Source organism: Acanthopagrus latus, chromosome 7 (genome assembly GCF_904848185.1).
Source record: "Acanthopagrus latus isolate v.2019 chromosome 7, fAcaLat1.1, whole genome shotgun sequence".
Classification (NCBI taxonomy): domain Eukaryota; kingdom Metazoa; phylum Chordata; class Actinopteri; order Spariformes; family Sparidae; genus Acanthopagrus; species Acanthopagrus latus.
In genome coordinates this window covers 3,561,333-3,577,136 of record NC_051045.1, presented here as the reverse complement: position 1 = coordinate 3,577,136, position 15,804 = coordinate 3,561,333, and the positions used below count along the sequence as shown (strand labels likewise).

The following is a 15,804-nucleotide window of genomic DNA, read 5'->3' as shown; positions in this document are numbered from 1 at the left end:
AGGTTCATATGAAGTATTCCTTCTTTTCGCTCGTAGCCTTGTTGCTGTACTCCTCGTCGGGGTCCTCTCCTGGAGCCAGCTCTCCTGTCGTCCTGTAGTCTCCTTTGTTATGGCACAGATACCGGTAAAGCAGGAAGCCCAAAGCAGCTACCGTCAGCAGGATGAGAACAATAACCACTGGGGAAAAAAATGAGGCAAAAACATCTCTTTTTAAAAATGCCTCTTTGAGGTATTAAGGCTTTCAGGATAAGCTGCGAGAGTTACCTGTAATAATGGTTGAGTCTATGCTTGCGGGGGCTGCTGTTGTTACCACTGAGGGGAAGAAAAACAAAACAAGTAGTTTTAAACTGCTGGTGTCAGGTAACAGACGAGGAAGAGAAAGGTCATGAGATTGTTCGAATGTACAGGATCTGAGAGGAAGTGAACTGTGCCGTGTTTCACAGCTGTGTGAGTCCAAGCAGAGACCGGTTTGTGTGCCAGCAACATTGAAAAAAATATTTAAAAAAAAAAACAGAAAGTGTAGGAGTTACCCTGAATCATGGTGGTGTCTGCTCGTGTGGGATGTGATGTTAAAAGTCCTGAATCTGAAGCTGAACACAAAAACACAAGCATGACCATGTGTTCATGAAACAGCACAAACTATTAAAGGTTACAGTATCAGGATACTTCTTTTTTTTTTTTTTGGCTGGACTTCAGATTTGGAAGCCGAGTTAAACAATCATAACAGAGGTTTAAAAAGAACAAGTGTACTCACCCTCTGTCACAATGGTGTTTGTATAGGAGGAGAGTGTTGTCGGAGGCACCATGTCTGATTCTGGAAGATAAAAAAGTATGTTAAAAATGTCACAGGGGCTCTATCTTCAGCACACAGTGCGTCCGCCAGAAGAGACTTGTGTAACTGCATAGCTGCAGGCTGAGGAGGGAATATTAAGTGTTGGGACACAGTAATCTGATTATTGAGGGCCGGAACTGAAACAAACCTTATTATTTATACCATTATTTCATTTTAAATCCTCTGTGCTGTAATTACTTAATCAGAGAACACACCGGTGGCCAGAGAAATACTGAGATCTTGTGCTGAAAAAAAAAAAAAAAAAAGTAATACCGAACAATAAAAACGTTCCAGTTGAAGATAAAATCTTGCATTTAAAATATAACAAAAGAAGACGTAGAAAAGTATCTGCAACAATGAATACATGTTCTAGGTAAAATGCCACACAATCCTTGGTTAAAGCCTTAAAATGTGAAAATGTTCAGGGTTTCTTGTCACATATTCCTGCAAATGTAATACTTTCGTAATATTATCTTTGTTCAAACAAAACAAGTTGATGATGTCTCATTAGGGCTCTAGGGTAGATTTTTCACAGTTTCCTTATGTTTTACAGCCTAAATTCAGAAAACAATGCACACATGAGGGCTGCAATTTTAGACTACGTTCTTTATCAGTTCATTTGCGTGTTATTTTGGCCCTTAAGACAAGTCAGAACAAAGAAAAATGCACAAGATGACAGACCAAAACCCACAAAAGTTCAGTCTACTGTAATGGAAGACAAAAAAGGCAGAATATTCTTCTCTTATGTGAGAATCTGGAACCAGCAAAGATTTGTATCATGCTTGAAAACGACTTTAATGAAAATCTTGTTGTTGGAGCTCTAATGTAGTCAAGTGGAAATATAAAGCACAAAAAAAAGGTACAGCACTCCAGCACACGTGTATATTACTTGAGAAGACCATCTGCATTGTTAAATCAGTAATAAAAATAACCTTTGGTCACAGCCCTGATCAGGAAAATGTACTAAAAAGTAAAAATACTCATTAGGAAACAGAGTGATTATTGATACTGACACAGTTTATTGCTGTTTCCTGTCAGGGTGGACTAGTTTGAACTACTTTACACTGTTTATGCCAACTAAAACTTTCAAATGTACTTCAGGGGTGCCACTCAAGATTACTTTCATTGTCTGGAGCAAAAGGTGACCCAAATAAATTCAGTTTACTATAATGAAATGAAAGAAAAGCAGAAAATTCTGACTTTTAAGCCATCAACTGTTTGCCATTTATGACTAAACACTGTGGGTACAGATTAATTAACATCTTAATCCAGATTAAATGAGTGGAAAGTCTGGTCTGGAGTATAAAAGCAGCACTAAATCAAAACACTCTTGCTTCATAACTTACTGTACATATTTTTTTTAAAAAAACAAAAAAAAAAACATACCTACAAGAATAAAAAATACCAAACTTACCAGTCATGGTTCCTGCTGGTGAACTTCCTGCTGACAAACCTGAACAAACACAAAACACACAAACCGATAAACAGCCGCACATGTCGGTGACATTTCCGTCATCACGGTTCTGACCCAATGTTCTGTTCTGCGGTCATGACATGATTTACCGAAGCGTTCAGCACCTTCCCCTCCATTGTTTCAGACTTCATTAACCGCCTCTTTGTCTTCTGACTCAACCGGTTAGCAAATCCAAAAAAAAAAAAAAAAAAAAAAAAACTCCCTCAAACAAGTTAGCTAACAGTTAGCATCACTGAGAGTGAATTTAAAAAATAAAATAAAAACTGTGTGTGGGCTAAAATTTCCATATTATCTGATATTCTCCCGACTCTGAACAATCAGACGTTGTTATCACAGCTGCTGTGTGTGAGCTTACCTGGGCGGAGCGGGCAGAACTGTGTCACAGAACCGAGCCGAGACGAGCCGAGCTAACCAACTTTTCCCTCCGGAGCTAACTTCACCGTGTGTGTGTGTGTGTGTGTGTGTGTGTGTGTGTGTGTGTGTGGTGGAGAGAGAGAGCGAGCTCGCGCTGCTGCCGTTAAAGAGATTTAAATGTGATATCAGCTGCTGTCGAGGCGGTTAACGTGTCTGACCTGCTGCCTGCCAGTGAAACTCAGCCAGTCACGGATACTTCTCTCTCTCTCTCCCCGCCTTCAGCACTCGTGAGTCCGGCTCTCGCTTTCCGCCTCTCCCCTTCCTCCCCCCATCTGCCTGTCAGAGACCGTCTGTTAGCGCAGGAGGTGTCACTCCACGCCAAAAAAAAAAAGAAGACGAAGAAGAAGAAGAAGAAGAAGAAGAAGAAGAAGAAGAAGAAGAAGAAGAAGAAGAAGAAGAAGAAGAAACCCCTGGAGCAAGAGCAGTTCTCCTTTACCTCAAGTGTTGCTGTGCAGGATTTGTGATTGAGGACATTTTTTGATATTTATCATATTCTTTTTTTTGTTGTTGTTGTTTTTCATTTAAGGTTAATCAGAAGTTATTCTTATGCCAAACAATGCCTGGATAAACAAACTCACCCTTGAAGCGGCAGGTGTATTTTTTTTTGGGACGGCTCGCCACTTACCATAGATCCAGTGTCAAGGTTGTGCATCTGTGTGATGTCAGATTGGACCCGAGCACGGGCATTAATGAAATATATGCTGTGTCTCAATTCAGGGTCTGCATCCTTCGAAGGACCCGACTTTTGTGGCCTTTGAAGGCAACATGGCGTCAACTGTTGTTAAATGGGAGCATTTCCTGGTTGCGTCACCAGATGTTCCTGCTTTTACCGCTATGTCAGGATTTCTGCCACCCAGGCCCAGAAAAGTGGCAGTCTACACCCTGCGATGTCGCCACTTTCTCTCATTCTTACTTTCTTCAAATGCAGACTCCGAAGGGTGCAGCCCCTGAACTGAGACACAGCAATAGGCTGTATCCCAATTCTGGGTCTGTATTCTTCGACGGTAGCATTCAAAGGCCAATTAAATCACAACGCCACGCGAAAGGCTGTCCCATTTGTCCCCACAAACCCTGTTTTTGGAGGATGCACCACTACGATCCTCCGCGGCCTCCCATATCCCAAGATTCTTTGTGCACCCAAAAAAGAAGAAAGAAAGAAAATGGCGACATCGTGTGGCCTAGATCGTCACTTTCGTGGGTCTGAGCAGCAGAAATCGTGACGTAAGTGTAACACCGTCCCATTTAACAACGGTTGACGCAGCCTTCGAAGGACTCTGTGGAGGACTCGCCTTCGAAAGATGGCAGTCTTTTCACTTTTCATGGTCTCGTTTGCTGTTACAGGTAATTTATAATCATCAGAGGAATCACAAGATTGTTTCATAAACACTTAAAAGTTCCTCGTCGGTCTGAATGTACCGTAAAAAATATCTGGAGCTTCACAGCAAAATGGTGTTGCAGCATTTTCCTGGAGACTTGTTTTAAAACATAACAAATCAACTGAAAACAAGACATAAAATGGCTCCACACAGCTCGTCGGGGGTAACCCAAGTCTCAGGAAGCCCAGAGATCCCAATTTTTTATTTGAAAAGATGTCAATACACCTTCACTGTAGCTGCTGAGCTAAAAGCATTAGTGTGCACACCATCTGATGTGGATTAACAAGCTCAAAAGATCAGGAGGGGCGTAAATAATGTCTTTACAAATCAACCTAGGACTTTGGATGATGCAGAAGACACTGTATGTAGACATTTTGGGGGGTATTCAGTTGGTTTTGTGGATGTGGATGATCTGTGGATGACGAAACTTCACCCAACTACCAATCAACATCTGGGGTGAGTATGTAATGACGACATTTTTCTTTCTCTGGGAACCGTTCCTTTAAGTAATAACTTCTTTCCTTTCATTATCAGTTAATTTCCCCAATAATTTGGTCGAAAACCTGCCAGAAAATAGTTGTTGCCTTATTCGACCATCTGTCCAAAATCCAAAACAACTTTTTCTTGTTGTGACAGCTTTTAAGTGAGACAGACAATAAATCAAATCTGGCTCGTTTAACATCAGATGGGTTCAATCATCAGGATTACTTCAAAGACAAAAGGAGGGATTTGAAAAAAAAAAAAGGGTTCCCACAGTCAAATGTGCTTAAACCTGCAAAATGTCTTTCAAAGCATCTGTGGTTCCTCTTCACGCACGTAGTGACCCTGACACATAACATCATCATCAGTAAGTGGTTTCTGTTTTGTTTTTTTTATAATAAGAAATTCCTTGTGGTTACAATTCAAGAAGTGAGAGAGACGTTGAAGTCAGTCGACCACAACAAATTCCAAGCTCACGTGTAAAGTCTCAGTGTAGCTTTTTTTTTTTCTAGAATTGATCTGTGCTTTATATTTTGATCCAAATAAACTCTCTAAATATTTTAAATAAATGCTTCTTGAAGTAAAAAAGCAGCACATCTGAGCTACTCCATGCATGCATGCTGAGAAATCTGGTCAGAGTGAGAGCTCGCTGTTTTTTGGCCCTATCATTCTAAACCCACAGCTGTTGAGACAAAACTTTAAATTAAATGCATTTTTTTATTTATCATATACATCCATCCATCCATCAGCTTCACCCAGGAGGGTCAGTGCATATTCAACAGGTTATTAAAATCAAGTTCAGTGTTACACAATGTTTTATCTTCAGATAATTGTAAGTGTAGAGATAATTAACAGATTTTATGAGTTAAAGTGACGAGACATACGTTCAGTTATTAAGTTCAGATAACAAATCCCTGCCAAGAAAAAAGGAAAGAATTAAAAACTCAACATAGTTTCTGTCTTTCTTTTTGGTCGGTGGCAATAAGAGTTCAGCTCAGTTCCTTCCTATACAGTGAACACACCATGAAAACCTCATGTTTGTATCTCTGCAAACATTAGATTTACAAGACAACGACTCTGATATTTTCCTGTTTGCTGCAGAATATAATCTGTGGGATAACGTTCGAAAAAAAAATGACTTAAGCACAAATGTATCTGGATTATTAAGATGAAAAATATGACAGATTAAGTTTCACATCACTGTTTTTGCTGTGTGTACAATTGATTTCTAGAACAGATAAATAAGAAAACTAACACCAACAAGTCGAGGCACAGAACGTCGCTCCTGACAGCACAGTTGGACACTTCAGTGCGGCTGTCTCCGCATTTTTTTTTCCCCCTCGTGCAGCTGCTGACTTCAATCTCTGCTGTGTTTCTCTGCTGGGAGTCGACACAGGGCAGATGCGGATTCAGGAAAAAGCTCAGTCAGATGCAGAAATAAGTTCATTATGGTGCATGAAGTATCCTACAAACCTTGTGTTACAGTCTTAACACTTTAAACGGTTGTGCTTTTCGGGTCAGGAGATTTTTCTGCAGGAGCATCCTGGATGGGGACACAAAGAACGGAGGACTTTAATATTGACAGAACAGATTATTAACTGTATCAGCTGTGGGCTATCTAAATGACAAACCTTGTGAGAAATGCTGAGGTCCTTCACCCCAGAAACTTCCCCGTTCTCCAGGCCGTTTGGTTTGGACGTGTTGAGGCCTACGGGGCTGTCGTCTCTTTCCTCGATGTGCAGCGGGCCGTCGGCTGCAGACAGCTGGAGATCCAAACTCACTGAATCACAGGAGATGTTCAGTTCAGAGCTGCTCTCACTTGGAGCTTTCTCCCCGTCTCCCTTGTTGTCAGACTCTGCAGGAGGCTCAGACTCTTCCTCCTGTGTGCCCTTCTCCTTTTCCACTTGACTGCTGTCTTCCTCTGCGGATGAACCGGTGATCTCGCTGTGGCTCGACCCTGCGTCCAGGTCCCGGGACTCGGAGGACGGGGTCTCTATGATAGAGGACTGTGAGGAGACTCCATAGGTGCTGCCGTCTCTGGACAGAGTGCTGCCCTCCCTGGACAGAGTACTGTGGCGAGGTTTGTCCGGGGACCTGAAACTGAACCTCTGGCCTGTTTTAGGGCTGTAGCTCCTGTGAAACTCGGAGAAGCTGGCTTTCCAGGCCTTAGGAGACATCAGAGTTCGTCTCCTCAGGGAGCCATACCTGAAATATGTTCAAACATAAAGCAAAGAAGCTTTACAAATGTGTTGCTTCTATTCCCAGATAGAGATATATACTGTATATATAAAAAGCATGACTATTTTAATTATGTGGGATGTACAGCATCCAAGGCCAACTGTTAATAAGGAAATACATAACAAATAATATAGTAAATATCCTAACTGTGGACCTGCACTGCAACCACAAACCATGTGGCCAATAAAGTCACATAAACAACCCTGTTAGCATCAATAATTTAGGATTAAAGGGATATTCTGGTGTAAATATAATCCATGGTCTAACACACCGTGACACCAAGTAAGACCCCCCTCAAGAGATCAAGTTTGCAGACCACTAGCTTATGTAGTATTAGCAACCCCAAACTTCAGCAACAGTACAAACAGGGTCCCAGCACATAGTTCGAGGCATCAAACATCTGCTAGCTTTGCTGGATTTCTATTGTAAAGAGATCACAGCTCACCACTCTCCTGCAGCAGCTAGCTCGTTGTGCGGAAGCCCTGACGAGTCGATTACCGAGTGCAGTAAGAAATGATCAATTCCATTCTTTTCCCTATCAGCTCTTGATAATAACTGTTATAAACTGGTAGGTGAGACACATATGAACTTTGATTGCATTTCCATGGAGTAATAATCACACATTTTCATCCTTGAGCTGCGGAACTCTACTGCACTCGGTAATCGACTCGTCAGGGCTTCCCCACAGCGAGCTAGCTGCTGCAGGAGAGTGGTGAGTTGTGTTCACTTCACAATAGAAATCTGGCAAAGCTAGCAGATGTCTGATGCCTCCGACTATGTGCTGCGACCCTGTTTGTACTGTTACTGAAGTTTGTTGCTGTTCTGAGTATTATTTGTGGTATTATTGTGTGTCTTTTTGATGGTGGTTTCTTGGTTGGAGGCATAGACTGCAGTGTATTGTTATTGTGCAGTCTTTTCTGAAGTTGCTAAAACTACATAAGCTAGTGTTCGGAAAACTGGATCTCTCGAGGGAGGGTCTTACTCAGTGTCACGGTGTGTAAAACCATGGATTAAATTTACGCTGGAGTATCCCTTTAAGCTGTCAAACTATTCCTTTGAATTGACATTAAAAGTCCAGCGTGTAGGATTTAGGAGGATCGATTGACATAAATGGAGCACAATCACAGTAATGCACTAAGAATTGTTGTGATTTTGTTCCCTTAAAGAGGCCCTGACATAACAATTTGTAGAAATGTACATATATAAATCACTTTTTTATTGAACGTATGTGAGCAGATTGTAACATGATGTGGAAAAATGAGTAAGAAAGCCTTACCGCTGCAGTCCCCTCACTTCAAACACTTTGTCGGGATGCTGAGCCTGCAGCTCCTTCAACACATTCTGTAGATCCCCATTGAGCTGAAAGACAGAAGATGAAACAACCAGTCAAAAAAAAAATAAATCTTATTTTATATCAATAAGTCACTCGATGCTCCGGAGCGAACATACGTACCACACTCATCTCCTTATAGAAGATTTCTCGTAGATTTGATACAGCGGAGAAGACGGAAATGTAGCATCCAATACGGCTAAAAGAACATTATATAAAACATAATTTAAACAATTCATACACGATCACATATATGAATGATGATAATATATATAAAATCCTATCACCTTTCAAAAAGCCCAGGCAGCTCGTCTTTTAATTCGTTGTTGATGCCTTCATACACGTTTTTGGCAGCTTTCATCTCCTCATCTGCCTGTGAAATCATTTTAAAATGTGTTTTTTGAACAGACGCAGGGCAGAAGGGTAAGTAAAAGAAAGAAAAAAAAGACATGAATGTCATTTTTAATCACCTTGTTTATCTTGATATCGTCCCTCTTCTTTGCAGACTGCAGTGCCTCCAGGTGGTGACGGGTAGAGTCGTAGTCGACTAGTTTTCTTCCCCTTTTGGCTATTTTCTCCTGCAGATTGAAAAGGACAGAAGATCCAGATATATACTGTGTGTGTGTGTGTGTGTGTGTGTGTGTGTGTGTGTGTGTGTGTGTGTGTGTGTGTGTGAACTACTTTGTCTTTATTGGTTTTTCCACATTTGCTCTCCGGCTCTGTGTCTGTCTTTGTGTATTCACTTGTGTTTACTCTCTTCCTTTTGTCTTACCCTGACATCTGGGAATTGGCTCACATAGGTCTCCATGTTGCGTACGGCCTGGTCTAATAGCTTCACCTCGTAGTCGTTCCACAGGAGATCCTCCCCCTTATTAAAAAGACGGCAGCATAAATATCGCATTAATTATGTATAACGAGAGGGAGAAGGAAGGGGGCTCTGGTCCCCTGGCGATGACTGAATCTTTGCTGCTTCTGTGCTCGTGCAACAGAAGAATGTGCAGAGTTGTGGCTGCTGTGGGTTTTACGTTATCACGGATGATCACGCTCACCTCCACGATGCCTCCTAAGTCTTCCTCTCCAGCCCAGGTAGATTCATAAGAATCAAACAGAGACTGGGAGAGGCGTCTTGAAGCTTCACGCATATCTGTATAAAAGAAAAAAACAAAAAAACAAACAGAATTGTTTATATGATCCCTGCAGAGGACACAAATCTACAACACAAACAGAAAAGCATTCCCACCTCTGACTGCGTTGATGTAGTTCCTCAGGTCTTTGTATATTCTGTTCCCATCAGTCTGCAAACAGACGAGAGGCGTGCACAAGATTTATTACTTTTTATGATGTCTGATTCACTCATATAGTCAATAAAAAAAAAACCTCCCAGTGTTTCCATACATGGTAAGATATGTGGAGACAGCTGTGAGGATTTATTTGTGTTCGCTCCATTCAATTATTGAAACATTCAAATCTCTTTCAGTGTCCAAAATAAACCCAGAAAAAGTAACTGCACACTTTTTTATTTTCTCATTAAGCAGAGGAGTGATTACCTGCTGGTCGTTAAACTGTCGGAGACAATGTTCAAATTGTTCATCTCTGCTCTCCTCGGCCTTCCCCAGCTTCTGCAGCACCTGCAGGATAGAACGATACATCTCAAAAGCAGCAGCAGCAACTAAATGCTAATCAGTTCTTTCTCTCTTGTTATTTTGGAAAACTAAAATAAAACTTGCAGACTGTTACCTTTTCTTTGCCTCGGCTCAGCTGCCTCTGGACTTTTTTGGCAAAGTCACCAGAGCTGCCTTTGGGACTCGTGTTGTCTGCCATGTTCAGTATTGACTGTGTTTGTTCCTTGGTGATGAAGAGAAACGTACAAAAAAGATTATATCACAACGATATCTCAACACCGCTGAGTGTTTGGCTTTACAACAACACACCTGCAGCTGCACATCGATCATATATTAGCTGTTATTATCACTATGAGGCTGGTAAAACAAGTGGTAGTTACATAACACGACATTAAACTGCATTGTTTTCTACTGAATTTGATAAAATATCCAATATATACATTGTAAATATGTACTATTATTATTGCTTGTGAGCTAAAGTAAAGGTTTTATGGTGATGAAGGGTCCCAGACATCCGGGTCGTGGTCACTCTTGGTGCTGTATCGTAGGTAACTGGACTTGTTTCAGTGTCTTGAAGACGAAGTGAAGTATTCTTCACTTCTAACTAAGTGGACGGGAGTTTCAGGCTGTTAAACTCTGTGTGGGAGTGTCCTCACAGAGTCGTTAAGGACACGTGTGAGCTCTGAGTTGTCATTAGTGCCGCTTGTGGCTCGTTAAACCGGCCTTCATGTGGGTTGCTCGGGCCAGGCGAGCCCAGCACAGCACTGTAGGTGGGTGATGATGAGTGATGTCTTAGTCCACATGTTGTAGATAATTGTTCCAGTTTGACATAGACGGATTATTTTACTCCTCTTTTTAACCGTCTGTCCTCTCTGGACAAGATGTCCACACTGTTGTCCTCAAAGGAATTATTCATTTTGTGTTATTCTGATTATCAGAATAAGTGGTTTAATTCTCTACGTGCCAATAAAATTAATATAAAATGATCAGTGGATCTGATGCAGCATGAAATCGTAACCAGGAGATAAAGAAATCACATAAATGTACAATTCACCTTTAAAATGTAGTGAAAGTACTTGTAAATGTAACATTATATTCTGTGATTTTTTTATATGTTTATACATTTAGACTGTATTTCTGCACTTATTCTATATAGTCTGAGTGATGGTGTATAATATATTCATCTTTTTAAAATGTTTTCTCATTTTGTGTTTGTATTTATTCCATATGAATAGTTTTAAATCTGTTTTCTGTCCTCGTCTCCAGCCTCTCCCTGCTGCTGTAGCATGGGACTGGGTTTTTTTTTTTTTTTCAGAGGAGTATTCAAATGATTCAAATGATATTAGATGAGGTGAAAAATTGGGAGAGTGAAGCCCGTCCAAATAACCTCCCTGTACTGACGCCTCTGGGCACCTCAGTGAGCGCAGGAGAGAGAGAGAAAAAACAAAACAAAAAAAACTCTGATGGAAAAAAAAAAAGATTCACTAAAGTAAAAGTTACACGGCTCCATAAAAGTCCTGCGTTCAGAGCTTTAACAGTTGGCTGGAGATCACAAGCTAACGACTGAGTTTCCATCGTCTCATTTACCGAACACACATGATTGGAGGTTATGAAGCAATTTCATTTGTGCAGCCAGATTTAAAAAAAAAACCAAAACCACCCAGATGGATTGTAACATGATACAGAATTTAAACCAAACTGTCTGGATACTGGACGACGGAAGATTTCACTGCTGTCTGTTAAATATTGGAGATGGACTCTTTAACAAGGCCGTCAGACATTCAGAGAATCATCAGGTAAGTTTGAAAAAGCACAAACTTTTTCAGATAATCACAGTTACAACAATATATTTTAATTCCAACCGCGAAAAATGGAACATAATGAAATAACGTAATCAATGCCTTAGTTTCTTTTATTTGCTATAATAGATATTGTGTATTATATCATACTATATTACTACATTCCATCTTACAGGCTACTATATTTCATATCTCATACTATGATTATACAAATGTATTGATCATACATCATATTTGTTTCTATTTGCATAAAAAACACTGATATTATCGCCTTATCTTATAATATTCTGGTGTACAATGTTATATTAGATGGTATATTGATATACAGCATATTTTGTATTATACTAAATGTATTAATTATTGGGTACAAGTTCTTAATATGTACTATACTATAGTGTTGTTTATTGTTTTTCATACTCTGTGCTGTGTTGCTGCACTATATTCCATCTTATAGGCTCTAATGTGGCTATTTTATATTCCATACTATGATTATATAAATGTTAATATGTTTACACAACATCATATTATTTATAAATGCAGACAAACACTGATGTAATTGTGTAGTGATGTTATAGTAGATGGTATATTGTTATTTCTATTGGATAAAGAGCACTTGAAGACTTTGCTGCTGCATTATTATCTGTCTTTTTGTTTTTTATACCTTCTAATTGTGTATTTTATCTAAATATATGTGCTTGTTTGTGTCTTTTCGCTGCTGTAACATCGGAATTTCTCCTCTAGGGGCCTCATGGAAGCTCAGTTTGTTTGTCCGTGACTACACTACCCAGAGTCCCCCGCGGGTGAGGCCACGCCCACGCTGCAGAATGGCAGCGGTGAACTTTAACCAGAGTGTGTTTATTTCTCCGGGTGTCGGAGGAGGAGCGGCCCGATGACAAACCCTCAGTTTGTGGCGCTGCTGGCCGAGCTGCAGGACGCGATCATGGGGAGCACTCTGGTCAAATGTGCCGCCACCGACCTGGGGATCCAGTGGGCCGGCTGGGCCGTGGCGTCCGCCTTCAGAACCGAGAAGTTCTACGATCTGGCAGGTAATTAAAAAACACGACCAGGCGAGCGTTTCAACTCCTGACTTCTCATTTAAAACCATGTGCTGCTGGCTGACTGGTTTAACAGCCTCGACACAATTAATCAGTTTGAACTTGATTAGAAAAAAAAATCACATTTAAGCGACAAAACAAGCTGCAAATATGTGTTTTTTTATTCATAATTCAACCGTGAAGTTGTTGTTCTAATTAATTAAACTTGCATTATGATGTCGAGCTGTCGCTGTTATAAAACTGCTGTTATCTAAAGACAGCTTTGTTGTGAAACCAGCAGAGAGCTCCTCCTCCTCTCATCCAATCAGCTTAACTCAATGTCTGCAGCAGGGGCGCGCGCAGGAGTCCCGGGAGCCTCTGGAGGGAAAGGTGTGGCCCCCCAAACATCATGAATGAACTCCAGTTGAATTAATGCAACTTCATCTCAGTTTTCATCAATCAAAGTAAACAGTTAAAAAAAAAAAAAAAACCTCCTGCACAACAGTTAACAGCTGCAGCAGGAGAGAGTTAGTTAGTTAGTTAATCAAACGAGTGGAATTTTAGATTAAATTGCTGAAACGAAAGAAATGTAATCAATATCAGTGATGGATTGTAACTAAGTACTGCAGTTTTCGAGGTACTTGCGTATTTCAATTTTCTGCAGCTCCTCCTAACTGCAGTCTGGAGGCTAAAATAAGTCATTTTACTTAATTTAATTAGTAATTCCTTCGTAGATTAAATGTTAAATCAGAGCCAGTGACTTCTGTTTATAAATTCATGTATTTACATGACAATCAGATGATAAAAAAAGACACTGATTGAATCAAAAAGAGGCCGATATTGGATCTGTTGATATGTACAAGTTACTTTTTGTTACTTGAATACATTTATTATCAGACTTTAACTTAAATGTATTCATGTGAGTGACACGATATCTTTTCTTTTACTCCAGTGTGACTTTTACAACCCTGTTCAGTATGTTTTATTGTAATTTTTCAAGCCAAAATGACCTGAAAGTCACTTTCTTTTTGTTCTTATGAGATAATAAACTGAATACTTTTGGGTTTTTTTTTGACCAAATCCAGCAGTGAGGACGTGTCGCCCTCTGGCTTGTGATCTACACAAGCCAACAGGTAGCCGATAATCAATCATCGTCGATCATCACGATCTTAAACTGCAGCCCACAGTCTTATTAATGTGACTGACATTTTCGAAGCGGCGAGCAATTAAAAGTTGACACATGAGGAAGTTAGCGAATGAATTAAACCTGTCAGGTGCCTGCAGGCGCAAAATAACAAAACAGTCGTGAAATCAGCTGTCAGGTGTAGAACGGTGCAGCTTACCTGTCGACACCGATGTCCGATTTCTTTATAAAGTCACAAACGAGTCCGGCGACACTTCTCCCTCTGCTCGTCCTCTCCGGGTTCTCCGCCGTGCGCTGTGCTCCGTAAGATTTTACCCTTGAACTTTGGAACCAATTGTCCACAGTATCCTGGGTAAAAGATTTATTGAACACGCCTTTCTCTGCAACAAGTTGAGCCACCCGCCATGCCCATGTCCCAACTTCCCTGACTCTACAGCCTCTCTCTCTCTCTCTCTCTTTCTTTTTTTTTTTTTAACAGGGTCTGGCACTTTTATACTCCTCGCCCACCTGAGTCGGTTCTGGGGCGGAGCCAGTCACGTCCGTCAGAAGGTGCAGACTGGGCTGGTGACAACATGGGGACTCAGGTAATGTTATATAAAAAAATAAGTAAACAAAACTCCCACAGGTGAATTTAGATCAAATCCAGTTGCGTTAAATGCAGGCAGAGTTTTTCTTGTAAGTTTCCTTGTCGAGGTCAGAGGACGAACTAATGAGCGTGAAACCTTTAACGTCAGGTTAATGAATAATGCCTTTTGGTTAATGTGAACGGATGTTAACCGTGTTTCTCCCCCCGCAGGCTGGGGACATTCCTCTTCATGCGGATCTTGAAGGACGGTCACGATCGCAGGTTCAACCATGTCAGAGACAGCCCAGGGACTTTCTTTGTATATTGGACTGTTCAAGGTACTTGCAGGCGATGTAAAATGCCCTCTGAGTCCTTGACTGGGGCCCAGAACTCACCTGAAGGGAGGGCTGCCTCGTATAAATCACCGTCTGGTTGTCTGAGCTCTTTACATATGCATTTATTCTGCTAGGAGCTGTTGGTTTCGGAAAATTGGATGCATTTATTTCATGGGCGTATTAAGTCAGGTTGCAGATGATTCATTTTTTTCCCCCCTTCTGTTTTCTCCCTCAGCCTTGTGGGTGTTTGCGACCCTCCTCCCCACCCTCATGCTGAACACCGAGAAGCGAGACGTGCCCCTTGGAACGAGGGATTATATCGGCTGGACTATGTGGGGCCTTGGCTTTGCCACTCAGGCTATTGCTGACCAGCAGAAATGGCTTTTCAAGGGTGACCCAGATAATGCTGTGAGTCAACCCACCTCATGTTTTGCAACCTTTAAACTGCATTAATGCCCTCGCTCACTCGCTGTAATGTTTGATTTTGCGTCCGTGCGCCTGCAGGGGAAGTTCATCCGGACTGGACTGTGGGCCTACAGCAGGCACCCCAACTATTTTGGAGAGATCCTGCAGTGGTCGGGTCTCTGGCTCTCGGCCTCGTCGGTGATGCAGGGTCCGCAGTACCTGAGCGTGGCGTCCCCTCTGTTCGTCTGGTTCCTGCTCCGCTTCGTCAGCGGCGTCCCCATCCTGGAGAAGCAGGCCATGAAGAAGTGGGGATCGGACCCGGCCTTCCAGGACTACATCAAGAACACTCCTCTTCTCTGGCCGTGGCCGAAATTCTGATGTTACGGATTTGTTATGTTTCAACTGTTCAACCGATATCTGCCTCCACATACAGAACAAATACATAATGAAGTCATCAAGTGTTCAGAGCAGAATACTTCAAAATTACACGTAATCATTCCTCGACTTTACGTAAAAATTTCCAGTGTACGATCTCTGTGGGAGTTATATAAATGCACTGGAGTCAACACGATGAGGCTACATACTGTTTTTACCTTTTTAAGTCTCTGGTTTACAGCGTGAGAATCTCAACAATAAAGATGTCTAAAGGTGCTCTGCAGAAGCTAATATTCACTGTCTCCCACTGAAACACATCAAGCGACTCAAACAACTTTTTAACAAGTTGAATTTTACTACATTACATCCGTTTTTGCCAGC

At 41.3% G+C, this 15,804-nt stretch overlaps 2 protein-coding genes across 3 annotated transcripts; one reads left to right on the top strand and one right to left on the bottom strand.

Moving 5' to 3' along the window:
• Positions 1-5,273: 5,273 nt before the first annotated feature.
• bin2a (bridging integrator 2a) lies at positions 5,274-14,189 on the bottom strand. 2 transcript variants are annotated; one of them, XM_037105052.1, is made up of 13 exons: positions 13,943-14,189; positions 9,882-9,989; positions 9,692-9,772; positions 9,385-9,439; positions 9,194-9,288; positions 8,917-9,012; positions 8,615-8,722; positions 8,432-8,517; positions 8,268-8,343; positions 8,091-8,173; positions 6,208-6,781; positions 6,050-6,119; positions 5,274-5,953 (listed from the first exon to the last, which is right to left on the bottom strand). In XM_037105052.1, the coding sequence occupies exons 2-12, from the start codon at positions 9,963-9,965 to the stop codon at positions 6,072-6,074; spliced, it is 1,386 nt and encodes a 461-aa protein (XP_036960947.1). In that variant the 5' UTR covers positions 9,966-9,989; positions 13,943-14,189; the 3' UTR covers positions 5,274-5,953; positions 6,050-6,071. The 2 variants fall into 2 exon arrangements, with proteins under 2 accessions (XP_036960947.1, XP_036960946.1); XM_037105051.1 differs by having other exon boundaries at positions 5,274-5,956; positions 13,943-14,188.
• si:ch211-210c8.6 lies at positions 11,976-15,803 on the top strand. Its single transcript, XM_037105053.1, has 5 exons — positions 11,976-12,611; positions 14,222-14,327; positions 14,540-14,646; positions 14,879-15,051; positions 15,148-15,803. Exons 1-5 carry the CDS (start codon positions 12,455-12,457, stop codon positions 15,424-15,426), a joined length of 822 nt encoding a protein of 273 aa, XP_036960948.1. The 5' UTR covers positions 11,976-12,454; the 3' UTR covers positions 15,427-15,803.
• The last annotated feature ends 1 nt before the right edge of the window (position 15,804 follows it).

What these genes read in the sequence shown, in the direction of transcription:
- bin2a (XM_037105052.1), bottom strand. Translation starts at nt 9,965, where the DNA reads ATGGCAGACAACACGAGTCCCAAAGGCAGCTCTGGTGACTTTGCCAAA. An exon ending in ACTTAGGAGGCATCGTGGAG is followed by an intron (nt 9,013 to 9,193) that starts GTGAGCGTGATC and finishes CTTTTTAATAAG; the next exon opens with GGGGAGGATCTCCTGTGGAA. An exon ending in GAAGTGAGGGGACTGCAGCG is followed by an intron (nt 6,782 to 8,090) that starts GTAAGGCTTTCT and finishes AACATATTTCAG; the next exon opens with GTATGGCTCCCTGAGGAGAC.
- si:ch211-210c8.6 (XM_037105053.1), top strand. Translation starts at nt 12,455, where the DNA reads ATGACAAACCCTCAGTTTGTGGCGCTGCTGGCCGAGCTGCAGGACGCG. An exon ending in GTGACAACATGGGGACTCAG is followed by an intron (nt 14,328 to 14,539) that starts GTAATGTTATAT and finishes CTCCCCCCGCAG; the next exon opens with GCTGGGGACATTCCTCTTCA. An exon ending in TGTATATTGGACTGTTCAAG is followed by an intron (nt 14,647 to 14,878) that starts GTACTTGCAGGC and finishes TTTCTCCCTCAG; the next exon opens with CCTTGTGGGTGTTTGCGACC.